The following is a 14613-nucleotide window of genomic DNA, read 5'->3' on the forward strand; positions in this document are numbered from 1 at the left end:
CTTCAGGCACAGTTGGATCCAGCAGCTCAAATCTACTTCCTTCCCTGAGACAATACCACTGATGGGGGTGTGGGGGGGGGTGTTGTTGCTGTGGAGCCTCAAATGCTTGCTTGACCAAAGGTAGATGGCTGCTGCTTCCTCTGTGCACAAAAGCAGGGTTGCTGGGCAGGTAAGTTACTTGGAACAGGAAGCCTTTGGCTTTGTGCCCAGCAGGCTTACCAGCTCTTGAGTGAAGCACTACCTCCGGGACTCCTTGACCCTGGAAGCTGACTTCATAGGCATGAGACCCACCCAGGCCTTTGTCAACAAACCAAGCTGATCTTAAGTTTTAAGTATGCCTCATAGGCATGTAATCTGGGAGCTCCACACTCCAGCCTGCACTCCACTGGCTTCCTGAGCCCGCCCTACCTACAAAGAGCAGCCAGGAGAGAGAGCCAAGCCCACTTGCTGGCAGACCAGAAGAGCAGGTGCAGAGGGGGTAAAAAAAGACCATCCAAAACACGGACTCTTTGACTCATGGGGGAAAGAGGGCAGGAGGAGGGAGTTTGCAAAGTCAATAGTGAAGCTGATGCTCACACCATAGACCTCCTGAATTCATCTTTAGCTGGGTTGGGATAAAACAGCCAGCGATGGTCAGCAAGGTAAAAGCTATGCCATGACCATCTTAGCTTGGTTTTTGGAATCATGATAGGAGACAATCAACTCCTTAAATCTGTCCTCTGAACCTCCAAGCATGCCCTCTCTACCATGAGAAGGAGAGAAGGAGTAAGAGAAGGGGAGGTATGAGGTATGGTCCGGACAGCTCAGCAGGTAAAGGAACTTACTGCCAAGCCCGACGGCCTGTGTTCAATCCCTGGGGATCAGAGACAACTGACTCCTGCAACCTGTTCACATGCTATGGCACAAAAACCCTTCCTAAACAAAAATTACTTAAAAATATAAATGCACATACACACACACACACACACACACACACACACAGACTCGATTGATGGTCAAGAGAACTCCAGGTTCAGAGGATCTGATGCTCTCTTCTGGCCTCCACAGGCACCAGGAACACATGTGGTGCACACACATACATGCAGGCAAGGCACTCTTATACATAAAATTAAATAAATCTCAAAAGTGGGGAAAAAATTATCAAGGCTCTGTGCATGGTTGCCCAGACTTTTAATCCCAGCACCCAAAGGCAGAGGCCGGCAGATCTCTGTGGGTTCAAAGCCAGTCTGAAGCTGCTGGTGGTGTCACATGCCTTTAATCCCAGCACTTGGAGGCAGCAGCAAGCAGATCTCTGTGAGTTCGAGGTCAGCCTGGTCTACAAAGCAAGTTTCAGGACAGCCAGGGCTACAAAGTGAGACTCTGTCTAATGGGGATGGGGGAGTAAATTCTTCATACAACTGACCTCTAGTCACACCTGTTCCAAGCCAGAGATGGCATCTGTCCAGGTTCATGCCTCATTCTGCTACTTCTTGGAAAGGTCCCATGCCTCAGTTTACCTTCCACCCACGGGGACCATTATAGTAGTGTCCCCTTATTGGGGCTCTTGTTTTGCTCCTTTTTTTTTTTTTTTTTTTTTTTAGACATAGTCTCTCTGTGCAGCCCTGGCTGATTGGAACTCACTCTGTAGACCATGCTGGCCTGGTTCTCAGAGATCCGCCTGCCTCTGCCTCCGGAGCTCTGGGATTAAAGGCGCCACCACCTCTTCCTGAGACTCTTGTGAGCGATGAATGAAGACACAGGGAGTTTTTGAATAGTGTCCATTCTGGACCTGCCTGTTTTGTAACTCTGACTTTGGGACCCAGTCACTTCCCCTCCCCATGACTCAGTTTCCCTACCTCCCCAAGTTTTGATGGGGGCATTATTTGCAGCAGGCTTAGTTGAGTGTCTGGTAGACAGAAAAGGTTTACAGCCTTTATAGTATCGTTAGTTAAAGGGATGTGAGGCAGCCCAGATTGGAGAGTGCTAGCTGGCCTCATAGTTCAATCCCAAACACTCCACATAGCCAGGAGTGTGACCCGGGCCTTGCCATCCTCGGCTTGATGGCTAGTTGCAAGCCAGCCAGGAGGACTACATGGGCCTCTATCTCATAAAAACCAAACCAACGTAGGCGGAATGAATGTCTTAGCAGGTAAAGGCGTTTGCCAGCAAGCCTGACCATCGGCACCCACTTCAGAAGCAGGCACAGCCTGCAAGCACACAAAATAATAAGCAAACAGACAAACGGTTTCCTTAACAAGGAGGTCAGAGGCAGCCTCCACTTCTTGGGCCGCTTGGGGGAGGCGATCCAGGTATGTTGCAGGCTGGAGAAGGGGCCCTGTTCCAGCCCAGGTTTCCCTCGGGTAGGAGCTGGATGTCAGGAAACCCCCGCAGCAGCTGAATCCCTTTCCTTTGCCTCCTGTACTCCTTCCTCACCCGGCCACAGGGACTTCACCAGCTCCCCTTAGCGGCTCTGGGAAAGTGAAGAGGCAGGTGGGTGGGGGGAGGGAGGACCGGAGCGTCCAGGAAGAGATAAAGGGGCCAAGTCAAAACCAGCCACTTAGAGGAGGCCGATGAGATAGAAAAAGTGGGACAAGGACATCGGGAGGGACTCATGGGGCCAGAGACCTGAATGACTGGTCCAGCCCCACCCAGCGGGGCTCGGCCTGTCGGGCTGGTCTGCGCTGCCCCCTGGCGGGAAGCTGCGATATAAAAAGGGATACTGGGTGGGAGGGATGCACGGACAGAATCGTTAAGAGTGACGCTTCGCTTCTATACAGAGAAAGCCACGAGGCAGAAAACAGAAAATGACTGGCGCCAAGAGAGATGCAGACAGACATTCAGACGCGCACAGTCAAAGGAACGCAACGAGACATAGGGACCAAGCGACACAGGCGCACGGACAAAGAAATACCCGAAGCAGAGCAACAGAGAAACACGGGGACTCAGAGATGATGGAGAGGGAGGTCAGAGGAGAAGGGCGGAAAGGAATGATGCGGAGGCACAAGAACCCAGCCGGGGCAGAGACCAGAAAGTGACCAAGTCCACTGAGAAGCGACCTCGACCGGCGACAGCAGCAAGGCTGGGGAAAGGCTGGGGGAAGTGGGTGTGGCCGCGCCGAGGGGCGGTGCCTCAGGAAGGGAAGCCCTATGAGAGCCCACATGCTCAGGCTAACCAGAGGGCAGGGGGGCGTGGTCTGGACGCGGAGGCGTGGCTTCTGCAGGTCGGAGCCGACCGGAAGTTTAGGAGGGGAGGGATGTGACCGCATCTCAGAAGAATGACCAGTAGGGGGCGCAGTGGGACTTTCCCGTGGCCTATGGGGGCGTGGTTCATTGACAGTGGGCGTGGCCGATTGCCGAAGGGGCGGTGCTTAATCCCAGGAGAGGGCGGAGATAGAATCGTGGGGACGGACAGGTGTGGGACTCGAGAGGGGTGGGGTCACAGCTCCGGGAGAGGGCGGGGCCTGAAGGCCAGGGTTGGCTTGGAGAAGAGGGGCGGGGCCGGTGACGTCACGAGTCCGGCCCGCTGGAGCTAAGCGAGGGGCCGGGGGGCGCGGATCCTGAGAGCCAGGCGGGGAAAGCTGGGCCAAAAGAGCTGATCCGGGGAGCCGTGATCGGCGGGAACCGGCCTGGAGCCGGGCACTTCAGGCCCCTGACCGCCCTCGCAGCCGATCGGTGAACGCGGAGTGGCCCCTAGGCACCCCCTGCCCGGGCCCAGTCCCTCCCCGGGCCCCCCATGGCCCGGGCCGCAGTCCTCCCGCCGTCCAGATTGTCACCGTCGCTGCCGTTGTTGTCGCTGCTTCTGCTCCTGCTCCAGGAAACAGGTGAAAACGCGCGGATGCCGTCCTCCGCCCTCAGAGTGGAGGGAGCCGGGGCATCGTCCCCCATCTCACTGCCATCTCCCCGAGGCCCCTTCCCTCGTGTCCCTTTCCAGGCTGGCCGTACTGACCCAGAGAGCCCCCCTTAACACACCCTGCTCCGACTCTGACTCTCCTAACCTCCCTCTCTGCACCCCCCTCGTAATCACAAGTGCCCATCCTAACCCGCGTTTCTCTGTCCCCCTCCACCTCCCTCGGGGTGGAAGGGGTTAAATCCTCACCACCCAGCGCCGATCACTTATCCGGAATCTGGATTTCCGTCTCTGCCCCCCCTCAGGAATGTGAAGAATGTTCCCCCCACTCACACTAGCTGGAGGGTCGTGACGGTGAGGAGGGGCGACACCCTCCCCTCTTTCTTTTCCTCTGGGTAGGCTGGGCGGCTGAGGCCCGGGGAGAATTGGGCGCGAGGGGGCCCACAGTCGAGGTCCCTTAGACCAAGGGTGGGGGTCTCGGGTCTTTGGGGGCCCTGGCAAGCCATTGGTGAGAGTTGGGGACACTGGGGGGGGTACTGAGTGCCAGCCTCAGGCCTCGGGGAGTTTACAGGCACTGACCACCCGTTTCTGGAAAAATTGAGAGCTGAGAGGTTCTGCCTCCAGAATCTCAGAAGACGATCCTAACCCGGATCGAGGTAGAACAGGGGGGAAAGGGGTTCAAACTTGTGGGTCTTGGGTTTAACTGTGCCCAAAGAGCTCTGTTCGCTGGGGGTCCAGGGACAGTTAGGGGCTGAGGCACTATCTTGGCAGCTTCAGATTTAACTGTAGGTAATGGAATTTAATCATCTTTGGCCTTCAAATAGAATCACAGGCTAAAAGGCTCTGCCTAGAACTGGGGACTTCGTCGGCTGTGTCCCAGGTAGAGTCGGAGTCTGGGAGGTTTGGGTTCTCCCCTTCCCCCTTCCCCCGTGAGCGCCTAGTGGCGACGTCCCTGGGGAAGTTTTCCGGGATCGCTTTCACCTAGTTTGGGAGGGGCGGGGCGGGGCTGGAGCGCTCCGAAGGTCCTACTCCCGGTTTCGGGACCTTATCTTTCCTCTGGTGACGCCTTTGTCCTCGAAGCACTTGGAGAGGTAAATGGGAGGAGTCTCCTCTCAGGCCCGCGCCCCTTCCCACCCCCAACTCCTGGAGGGGAAAGGCCCCCGGAGGAGGCTGGGGGTGGGGTGGCAGAACAGGTGTGCTAACCCCGCCCCGCCCCGCCCCTAGCAGGTGACCCAGCTGTTCCTTCCTCACTGCAAACTATGGTACTGGGTGATGGGAAGTTTCCCCGAGGGTTTCCTCAGGAAGTGGGGTCAGGGGGATCTTGGGAAGAATCGCTTCTTTGGCCTAGTTTTCCTTCCCTGATACCTTCGAGGTCATCAAACCTTGACCGCCATGCTCCCTGCCTGTCTCAGCGATAGATGGGATCAGAATCTGCCATTCTGGGTGAATTTTTCAAACCCGCCGTACCCTCCAGGCCAGGCTTTGATTTGAGTGAGCGTCTACAGAAGGTCCCACAGAACCCCAAAGCAAACTGTGCTCCTCTTCCTAGCCTGCAAAGTGGGGAACAGGAAACAAATAGTCTTTCCAAAGGTCCACTCTGTCCCTTGGAGGCCTTTGGAAGCCAGCAATGCAGTGGGCTTGCTAGGCAAGTTCCCTAAAGTACTTCCTGTTTCCTAGACCTAAGGCGATTGGATGGATTGAGCCCTGTCTGCAGGACCTCCAGGGGTTCCCATGCGCTGGGCAAACCCAGAGCAAGCTGTGAAGGGGACCTGGCTCTTCAGCGTCCCAACCTGCTCCAACCTCCTCTTCCTCATTCTCTCTCTCCCTCTTCCATTCACAACTCCTCTTCATCCCTTCCCATCTTAATCTCTCCTCTCCTTATCTCCCTCACCTTTCCCTCCATCTCTGGCCCCTGGCCGGAGCTCCTCAGCCTCCCCCTCCCTCCCCTCCCCTCCTGGCCTCCTCAGGGAATGGGGCTTTTCACCACCTGGACCTCTTGCCTGAGCGCCTCCCTCCCACCCCTCCCCATCTCTCCGCTCATCCACGGCTGCCCAGGCAGCCCCACACAGCGGCGGGGGAGGGGAGGCAAAGGGACTGCAGGCCTGGCTGTCTCTTCTTGTTAGGGAAGGGGGACTGAGCAGAAGAGAAATGGGGGGACAGGGACAGGATAGAGAGCAGGAGATAGGGACAGAAGCCAAGAGAGGGAGGGAGGGGACCGAGAGCCAGATCTGAGGACGGAGTCATGCACAAAGAATGAAGGAAGATCTGTGAGGGGGAGGGCAGAGGTGTAGGCAGGGGCACTGGTAGGGCCAAGAGGTTTGCTGACAGGAACGAAGGCCAAAAGACCCCCAGCCAAGGGACCGGAGATCCTGTGACCTGGAGAGGTCAGAGCACTGGCCAGTCTCAAGGCCAGCCTGTGTGGAGGGGCCACCGGGAGTTAAAGATGGGGAGCGACAGGGAGTCTGGCACAAGGGCCAGCTCCCCTGCCCCCGCCTGGGATGCTGTTACATTTTTAATGTCCCAGCAACGCTGAGACACGGAGCAGGAGGGGGAGGAGGAGAGGGACCCAGAGTGATGGCCCAGGCAGTGAGAAAGTGTGTCGGGAGATGTGGAGAGGTGTGGGTGCAGGACACGCGGGGACACGGAGATCCCAGGGTCACAGAAACAGAGACCTTAAGGTAGGAGTGCTGTCCGTTCACCTGTGACGCCAGCACGCGAAGAAGGCCGAGGCAGGGTTACAGCCCGTTCCAGGCCGGGCTGAGCCGCATCGAAAGACCCTGTCTCCAGAAATAGTGGTGGAGGCAGACCCGTAATCTTAGCGCCAGCACGGGGGAGGCTGAGGCTGCAGAATCTTGAGCCCCAGGGCCAGCCGTGGCCACAGAGCTGAGGAAGGAAGAGAAAGAAGAGAAGGAGGTGGGCTGGGTCGTGGTTCAGTTGTAGCCTGATCACCTAGCCCTGGGTTCCATCACCACTTCCTAAAGCAGGCCCGGTGGCCAAGACTGCAATCCAAACATGAGTTCAAGACTACATGGCTACATAGTGAGACTGAGGCCAGCCACAGCTACCTGAGACGTTCTCTCAGAAAAGCGGAGGGGGCGGAGGGGGCAGCGCTCGCCTAGCATGCCTGAAGCCTGGGGTTAGATCCCTAGCACCAAGTGAAACACCCTGTGGTGGTGTGCACCTGTAATCCCGGAAATGGAAGGTAGAGACCAGAACGTCAGAAGTTCAAGGTCATCTTTGGCTGCATTTGGCTACATTATTAAATTCAGGCCAACCTGTACGACAAGTGACCCTCTGTCAAAAAAGAAAAAAAGAGTCGTTATTTCGTGTTCTAGTGGCCTTTAATCCCAGTACTCGGGAGGCAGAGGCAGGCTGATCTCTCTGAGTTCAAAAGCAGTCTGGTCTAATCAGAGAATTCCAGGGCAGCTAGGCTCCCTGTGTGTGTGTGTGTGTGTGTGTGTGTGTGTGTGTGTGTTGTGCGTGCCCGCGCGTTCGCAGGAGTCTGGTACTATGGAGAATGAGAAGCCAAGAGAAAGGGACAGAATGCACAGATTCTGGAAGTAGGACCTGGACACAGGCGGAGACCGGAGTCCCCTGGGACTGATGGACGCTAAGGTGTCCACTCTCTTGGCAGGGTGTGGGAGTGCTCTGTCCCGAGGCCCATCCAGGAAGAGCCTTGGAGAGCTTCACCATGATGACTTTCCCCTTCACGAAGCGGTCCTCTGGAAGCTGAGCCCCTGTAGCCAAGGAAGGCTGTGCATCCAAGGGGCCAGAGGGACCCCGAGTAACCCCCAAGTGTTAAAAACCGAGGCCGCATGGAAATCCAGACACAGCCCAGGCCTTGTACATTCTCATGAGTGCTCCTATTCTCACCCCTCAGATAGGCTCCGGATGTCCGCCGTGGGGGTGGGAACCATGATTAATGTAATTAATTAATTAACCAGGTGGCTGAGGCAGCAGCTGATGCCAGTCTCAAATCACTCCGGCCTTGAAGGGCTTGTTCCAGGCCTGCCCCGCCCTGCCGCGGTTGGGGGTAGGACACACCAGGTTTTATAGGTGTGCAGGGACCAGCCGAGACTTGAGGAGCCAGCCAGGCGGGACTCAAAGAAGCCAGGGTCCAGACTCTTCACCTTACCCCTTCTGACCGGGCATATAGGACCCAGTCCTCCTCCCCCTAGGCTTTCCTTACGCTCTGACCTGCTGGAAGCCTGCTCTTCTAGTCCTTAGGGAGAGGAAGTGTGTTTGAGGACCCAGCTGACATCTCTGGAGCTGGGAGCTGTCACCAGTCAGCCCTGGAGGAAAGCAGAGAACCAAGTGTTCCCACGGGCCATTTTCTGGCCACTGTCTCTGGGGTGTGGTGTTGGCTGTGTCCCTACAAGGTCACGCCGCAGCCACCTGCCATGATGCCCTGTACGAGATGTTTCTCTTTGGTTTTTTGGAGACAGGATTTCTGTGTATTCTGCCAGGCTGTCATGGGACTCACTCTGTAGCCCAGGCTGGCCTTGAACTCGCAGAGATCTGTCTGCCTCCCCGTGCTGGGGTTAAAGGCGTGTGTCACCAACGCCCGGTCAGGAGATGCCTTTTTTTTTAGCCCCAGCCCTGGAATCTTCCTGCCTTCATAACTTCATCTCCCCTGCCTCCCCAGCGGACACAGAATCCCCACATGCCCCCACCCCACAGTCTTCAGACTCCCAGGCTCCACGAGTCTCTCTTCCTTCCCAAACCCAGTCTCACGCTCTCATTCCTGCTTGGGAAGAAATTTCCCGCCTAGATCCTTCCCCATCAACACAGCCCCTACACTGACCCAGGAACCTTTTCTTAAATGTCACTGATCTTTCTCAACTTTGGCCTGCCCCTTCCTCCCCCGTGTTTACGCTCCCGAGGCTCCCCACTAAAAGCCCATTCACTTCAATTCAGTCGAGGCCTGTGAGACCCAGCACAGTCTGCTGTTTGTAAGACGGATGTTCACTACGTAGCTCTTCCTGTATCAGTTACAGGTGTGTGTACCTCCATACCTGGTGGTCTAACACCGTTTTGACTGCCCATTCACATTTGCGCGTTTACAGAACACCTTCGGAGTACCAGGCACTGTTCCGGGCTCTGGGATGTAGGGATGATTGAAACAAAGACCTCTTGCCCTCGAGGCTCTGCTGGAGATAGGTGGTCGATGCTGTGTTGGGGTGAGGGAGCAAGTTAAGAATCCTTGTTATTACCGGGCAGTGGCGGTACACGTCTTTATCCCAGCCTGATCTACAGAGCTAGTTCCAGGACAGCCACAGTTGTTACACCTGTCTTGACCCCCGCCCCCATAAAGAATCCTTGTTATCAGTTATGGTGATCAGAGCTGACCTCGCTAACCAAGATAAGGAGGGAGTCTTGCTGAACTTCTGGGAAAGGGAAACAGTGCAGGGGCTAAGGTAGGACTTGTCCTCTGGGCCAGAGGACCAGAGAGGAGCCCCGATGGGAGGGGAGGGGCTACCGGCTACCGGAGTTCCTCTCTGGCTGTGTGTGGGGACACACCCAGGAGGTGACCCACGCAGGAAATGCTGGTCCAGCTGAAGATAAATTGTAAAGATGGATCCTACAGAGATGGGCTTCCTGGTGACTTTTACTCGGGAGATAGGAAACAATGAATCAAGCTTTCATCCTGTGCCTTCTACTGAGGTTTCAGATGGGCTACTCCTGGTGGTGGGAGTGTGGGTGAAACCACGTGACCCCAGGATCTCGAGTTCCTGGCCAACAGGGCCCCACCCATCTCCAAAAACAAAACTCTGGGCAGTGTCACCACGCGGCTCCAAGCCCCTCACTCAGGAGGCAGACGCTGTTCATCCCACAGACCCCATTCTTCCTTTTGTTTTGTTTTGTTTGTTTGTTACTGTTTTTTTCTGGGCAGGGTGTCTGTGTGGCCCTGGCTGCCCTGGAACTTGCTCTGTAGACCAGGCTAACCTCGATCTCAGAGATGCGCCTGCCTCTGCCTCCTCGTGAGTGCTGAGACTAAAGGCGTGTGCCACCACCGCCCTGCAGCCTGCCTGGTCTTTTACTTAGAATTAGAAACTTAGTCTGGAGGTCTCGAGGCAGGAAGATCTTTGTTATTTGTATTTTTTCCATTTATTACTGATTTGAGGAGACCTCCCTGTGTAATGCAGGCTAACTTGGAACTCTCTGGCCTTAAATTCAAATTCACCTTCCCCGTGTTTCTGCCTCCTTAGTGCTGGGATCGCAACTGAAGGCCTCGGACTAACTTTTAGCATTTATTTGGTGTGTGTGTGTGTGAGAGAGAGAGAGGTGTTTGCGAGAGAGCGCAACATGTGCAGTGGACAGAAGCCAACTTTCAGGAGTATGTTCTCTTCATCCGCTATGATGGTCTCGGGGTTCGTACTCAGGTTAGCAGTCTTGGCAGCAGTCACCTTTACCCACTGAGCCATCTCACCAGCCCCTCACTGACGCCGTTTCAAGGCCATTTTCTTGTCTTTAGTGTGCTTGCTGTCTAGCTCCCTGTTCCGCTATAATTCACGGTTGCAAGGATGTGTGATCCCGGTGCCTGGGAGGGTGAGGCAGGAGGATTGATGTGAATGCAAGGCCAACTGGACCTACACAGCGAGGCCCTGACTAAGTAAGCAAAGTAAAACCTCCGCCCTGGCTGAAACAAATGCAAACCCTGCCAGATGTGGCCGGTGGGGACAGGCACTGACCCCGTGACCTGGCCTGCAGAGTGTGTCAGGTCTTTTACTGGAATTGTCCCAGGGGACCCTGCAGGGTGGCTTAAATGTCTCCATTTTACACATGGAAGAACTTGGGCTTGAAAAGGTCATCCGGCCCAGAAGCAGCAAACAGCAGGAAGCTAGCCTCTATCTATGTTGGATTTCTGCTAAAAAGTACTTCTGCTCCAGCAGCCTGTCTGTGTTAGTGCTGAAACCCAGGGTTTCCTATATGTTATGCAGGGGCTCTACCCCTGACTCACACCCCCACCCCTAATGGGGGGATTCTAGGCAGGGGCTCTACCACTGAGCCACACCCCAGCCCCTCACTGGGGGATTCTAGGCAGGGGCTCTACCACTGAGCCACACCCCAGCCTCTCACTGGGGGATTCTAGGCAGGGGCTCTACCACTGAGCTACACCCTAGCCCCTCACTGGGGGATTCTAGGCAGGGGCTCTACCACTGAGCCATGCCCCCAGCCCCTCACTGGGGGATTCTAGGCAGGGGCTCTACCACTGAGCCACACCCCAGCCCCTCACTGGGAGATTCCAGCCAGGGGCTCTATTAACTAAGCTGTCCTCTCCTCAGCCTACATAGATCTGCTCTGCTGGAGAACATGGAGCCCTTTTGGTCGAGGTGGTCTGGGTTTGAGGGCATATTTGGAGATGGTGTGAGTCTTTTAAGCCTTCACTAGCTGCCACTTGTCCATCCTCCCTGGCACTGTGTATACACAGTATTGTGTTCTGCCAGATTCCCTCATCAGGCGTTCTTCATTAAAGGTTATTTTTTGAAGTGTTTTGGTGTCGTGCCTACACAGTGTCTGTACACCGGGTGCACCTAGCGTCTGAGGAAGAACCAGAGCGGTAGATGGTTGTGAGCCACCCTGCGGGCACTGGGAACCCAGCTCAGGTCCTCTGCAAGAGCAAGAGGTGCTCTTAACAGCTCTGAGCCATCTCTCTCCAGCCCCTGACACAGTCTCTCTCTCTCTCTCTCTCTCTCTCTCTCTCTCTCTCTCTCTCTCAAGCATTGGCTACCACACCTCGGTTCCCCTGGGCTCTTGTGTGTGAGGAGGGCCGGGACTGCACACACCCCTGCGTGAGGGCAGCTCTGCCCGGCTCTCTCCAGGTGGTTGTGAGCTGTTGCTCATGGAGACAAGTCATGAGCTGTGTCACTGAGTCCCCTACCCCCTGGCTCATTGTCAATGGCCGCTTGTAATTATCAGGCCTCTTTGTTTGTTTATCAAGGTCAAGTTTCCTGTGGACTTAGGCTAAAGTGCTCTTCGAGCATTCCTTGGTCCTCATAACACCCCTGGGGGTGCGGCACTGTCATTATGTCCTCGTTACACAGCTGGGAAACTGAGGCACAGGGATGTAAAGAGCCTGGATTTTAAGCCCACGTATTATTGTGCCCTGGGTCATCATGGAGTACTTCCTCCCAAAGCCAAGACACAGGCTTCCTTGTTTCTGTGTTTGTTCAAATTGGGGAGTAGGTACTGGCGAGATGGCTGGACAGTCAGAGAGGACTTGTTCCCTCTCCAGGACAACTGCCTGTAACTCGGGTTCCATAGGACTACTGCCCTCTTCAGGCCTCACTAGGTACCTGCACACACGCCACAGACACACACACACACACATAACGTGAGCATTTGGGGCTGGAGAGTTGGCTTGGTAGTTAAGAGCACTGGCTGCTCTTCCAGAGGACCTGAGTTCGAGTCTAAACACTCACATGGCAGCTCCGTTGTCTGTAACTCTAGTTCCAGGGGATCCAATGCCCTTCTCCGGACTCCACAGGAACCAGGCACACATGTAGTGTACAAACATACATGTAGGCAAAACACCCCGTACATGTCAAATGAATTTTTTGTTTGGCTTGGTTTTTTGAGACAGGGTTGCTCTGTGTAGCCTTGGCTGTCCTGGAACTTACTTTGTAGACCAGGCTGGCCTTGAACTCACAGAGATCCACCTGCCTCTGCCTCCCAAGTGCTGGGATTAAAGATGTGCACCACACAACATCAAATAATTAAAAAAATAAAATAAAAATAAAGTCAGGCACAGTGGCACACACCTTTAATCTCAGCATTTGCAGAGGCAGGTGGATCTCTGTGAGTTCAAGGCCAGCCTGGTCTACAAAGAGAGTTCTAGGACAGCCAAATCTATGTAGAGAGAGCCTGTCTCAAAAAGAACAAAAATGAATAAGTGGGAAAATAGGAGAAGGGTCTAGCAAGACCCCATTCTCAAGTTGATATTGGCAGTTAATGGTTGCTAAGGGAAGGGGAATCATTTTCTTGAGTGGTCTAACCTCAGACTTGTTACCTGTATCCGGGTAGATAACCCACTGCCCTGCTCATGCATGGAAATTAGACTTGATGGATCACAAAACAAAACACATCAATGTCATAGGAAGAGCCACAGGGGATGGGAATAGTTGCAGTAACCAAACTGCATTGTATACTCATGTGAAACCATCAGGGAGAAGGGACTGTAGCTCCAGGGATAAAACACTCACCTAGCATGTGAAGCCCTGCGTCAACTCTCCAGCAAAGCAAAAGTAGGCAGAGGGCAGCGCCGGGGAGACAAATCGATGGACATTTATGAAGAGTTTAATCTTCATAACCCGTGTCAAAAGCTAGGTACAGTGTTGGACATTGGGAATCCCAGCACTGGAGAGGCTGAGACTGGGGGATCGCTGGGATTTGTTGGCCAGTCTAGCTGAACCAGTGAGCTCAATTGTTAAGAGCACTGCCTGCTCTTCCAGAGGACACCTGTTGAATTCCCAGCAACCACGTAGAGGCTCAAAGCACCTGTAACCCCAGCTCCGTGAACTCTGTCGCCCCCTTCTGACCTCCACTGGCGCTGCATGCACATGGTGCACAGACAACACAGTGGCAAAACACCCATCAGATTAACTGGGAAAAAAATGTAAAATTTAAAAGACAAGGAGGGGGAGTCAGGTCTGGCGGCGTACAATTTTAATCTTAGTGCTAGGAGGCAGAGGCAGGCAGGTCTCTGAGTTTCAAGCAGTGTTGGGCTATAACATAATGAGACCCTGTCCTGGATGGATGGATGGATGGATGGATGGATGGATGGATGGATGGATGGAATCTCATCTCTGCTGCGGCACTTCGAGTCCAGGAGACTGCTGGCTCGTCCCCTCCCTCGGTAACTGACCTCTTTATTCTCTTCCCTAGGAGCCCAAGATGTGCGCGTTCGAGTGCTCCCAGAGGTTCGCGGCCGCCTGGGAGGCACCGTGGAGCTGCCGTGTCACCTGCTCCCACCCACGTCGGAACGCGTCTCTCAGGTGACCTGGCAGCGCCTGGATGCCACGGTCGTGGCCGCCTTCCACCCATCCTTCGGCGTGGACTTCCCCAATACTCAGTTCAACAAGGAGCGTCTGTCCTTCGTCAGAGCGAACCAGGAGACAAATGCAGACCTCCGGGATGCCACGCTGGCCTTCCGGGGACTGAGGGTGGAGGACGAGGGGAATTACACCTGCGAGTTTGCCACCTTTCCCAACGGTACCCGCAGGGGGGTGACGTGGCTCAGAGTCATAGGTGAGTGGGGGTCAGCATGAGAGCCCCTCCCCTGGCCCTTCCTCCTTGTCTCAGCTTCCATGTTGGCCGCCCCTGATGTGCAGTCAAATGGCTCTTGTTTCTGCTGATTGAGGTCTGTGTGTTTGTTTTATTGAGAATGGAAACTCTAATTAAGGCTGGCCTCAGACTTTCTGGTTTTTTCGAGACGGGGTCGGTTTCTCTGTGTAGCTTTGGAGGCTGTCCTGGAACTCCCTCTGTAGACCGGGCTGGCCTGGAACTCACAGAGATCCGCCTGCCTCTGCCTCCCGAGTGCTGGGATTAAAGGCGTGTGCCTGCCTGTGTGTGTCTGTCCTGCAGGGTGTGGCGGTCAGAAGACAACCTTTGGGAGTGTGTTCTCTCCTTATATCTTGGGGATCCTGGGGATCAGACTTGGGTTGTCCAGTGTCAGGTTCAGCAGCAATTTATGCTGAGGTGCTTGCTTTTGCCAGCCCCGGCCTCAAACGTCTATGTGATCGGGATGAGCTGGGGCTTTTGATTCTCTTGCCTCCATCTCTACCTCAG

At 55.0% G+C, this 14613-nt stretch overlaps 1 protein-coding gene across 2 annotated transcripts in view; it reads left to right on the top strand.

Annotated features, from left to right (window-relative positions):
- Positions 1-3475: 3475 nt before the first annotated feature.
- Nectin2 (nectin cell adhesion molecule 2) overlaps positions 3476-14613 on the top strand; it is a 31196-nt gene continuing 20058 nt past the window's right edge. The window contains exons 1-2 of one of the 2 annotated variants that reach the window (XM_051207597.1): positions 3476-3799; positions 13711-14073. In XM_051207597.1, coding sequence (XP_051063554.1) covers positions 3712-3799; positions 13711-14073 — 451 coding nt within the window. In that variant the 5' untranslated portion in view covers positions 3476-3711. The remainder of the gene's footprint in view (positions 3800-13710; positions 14074-14613) is intronic. The other variant, XM_051207598.1, reaches the window with a different exon arrangement.

The sequence above is a fragment of the Phodopus roborovskii genome, unplaced genomic scaffold, assembly GCF_943737965.1.
Source record: "Phodopus roborovskii unplaced genomic scaffold, PHOROB, whole genome shotgun sequence".
Taxonomy (NCBI): Eukaryota; Metazoa; Chordata; class Mammalia; order Rodentia; family Cricetidae; genus Phodopus; species Phodopus roborovskii.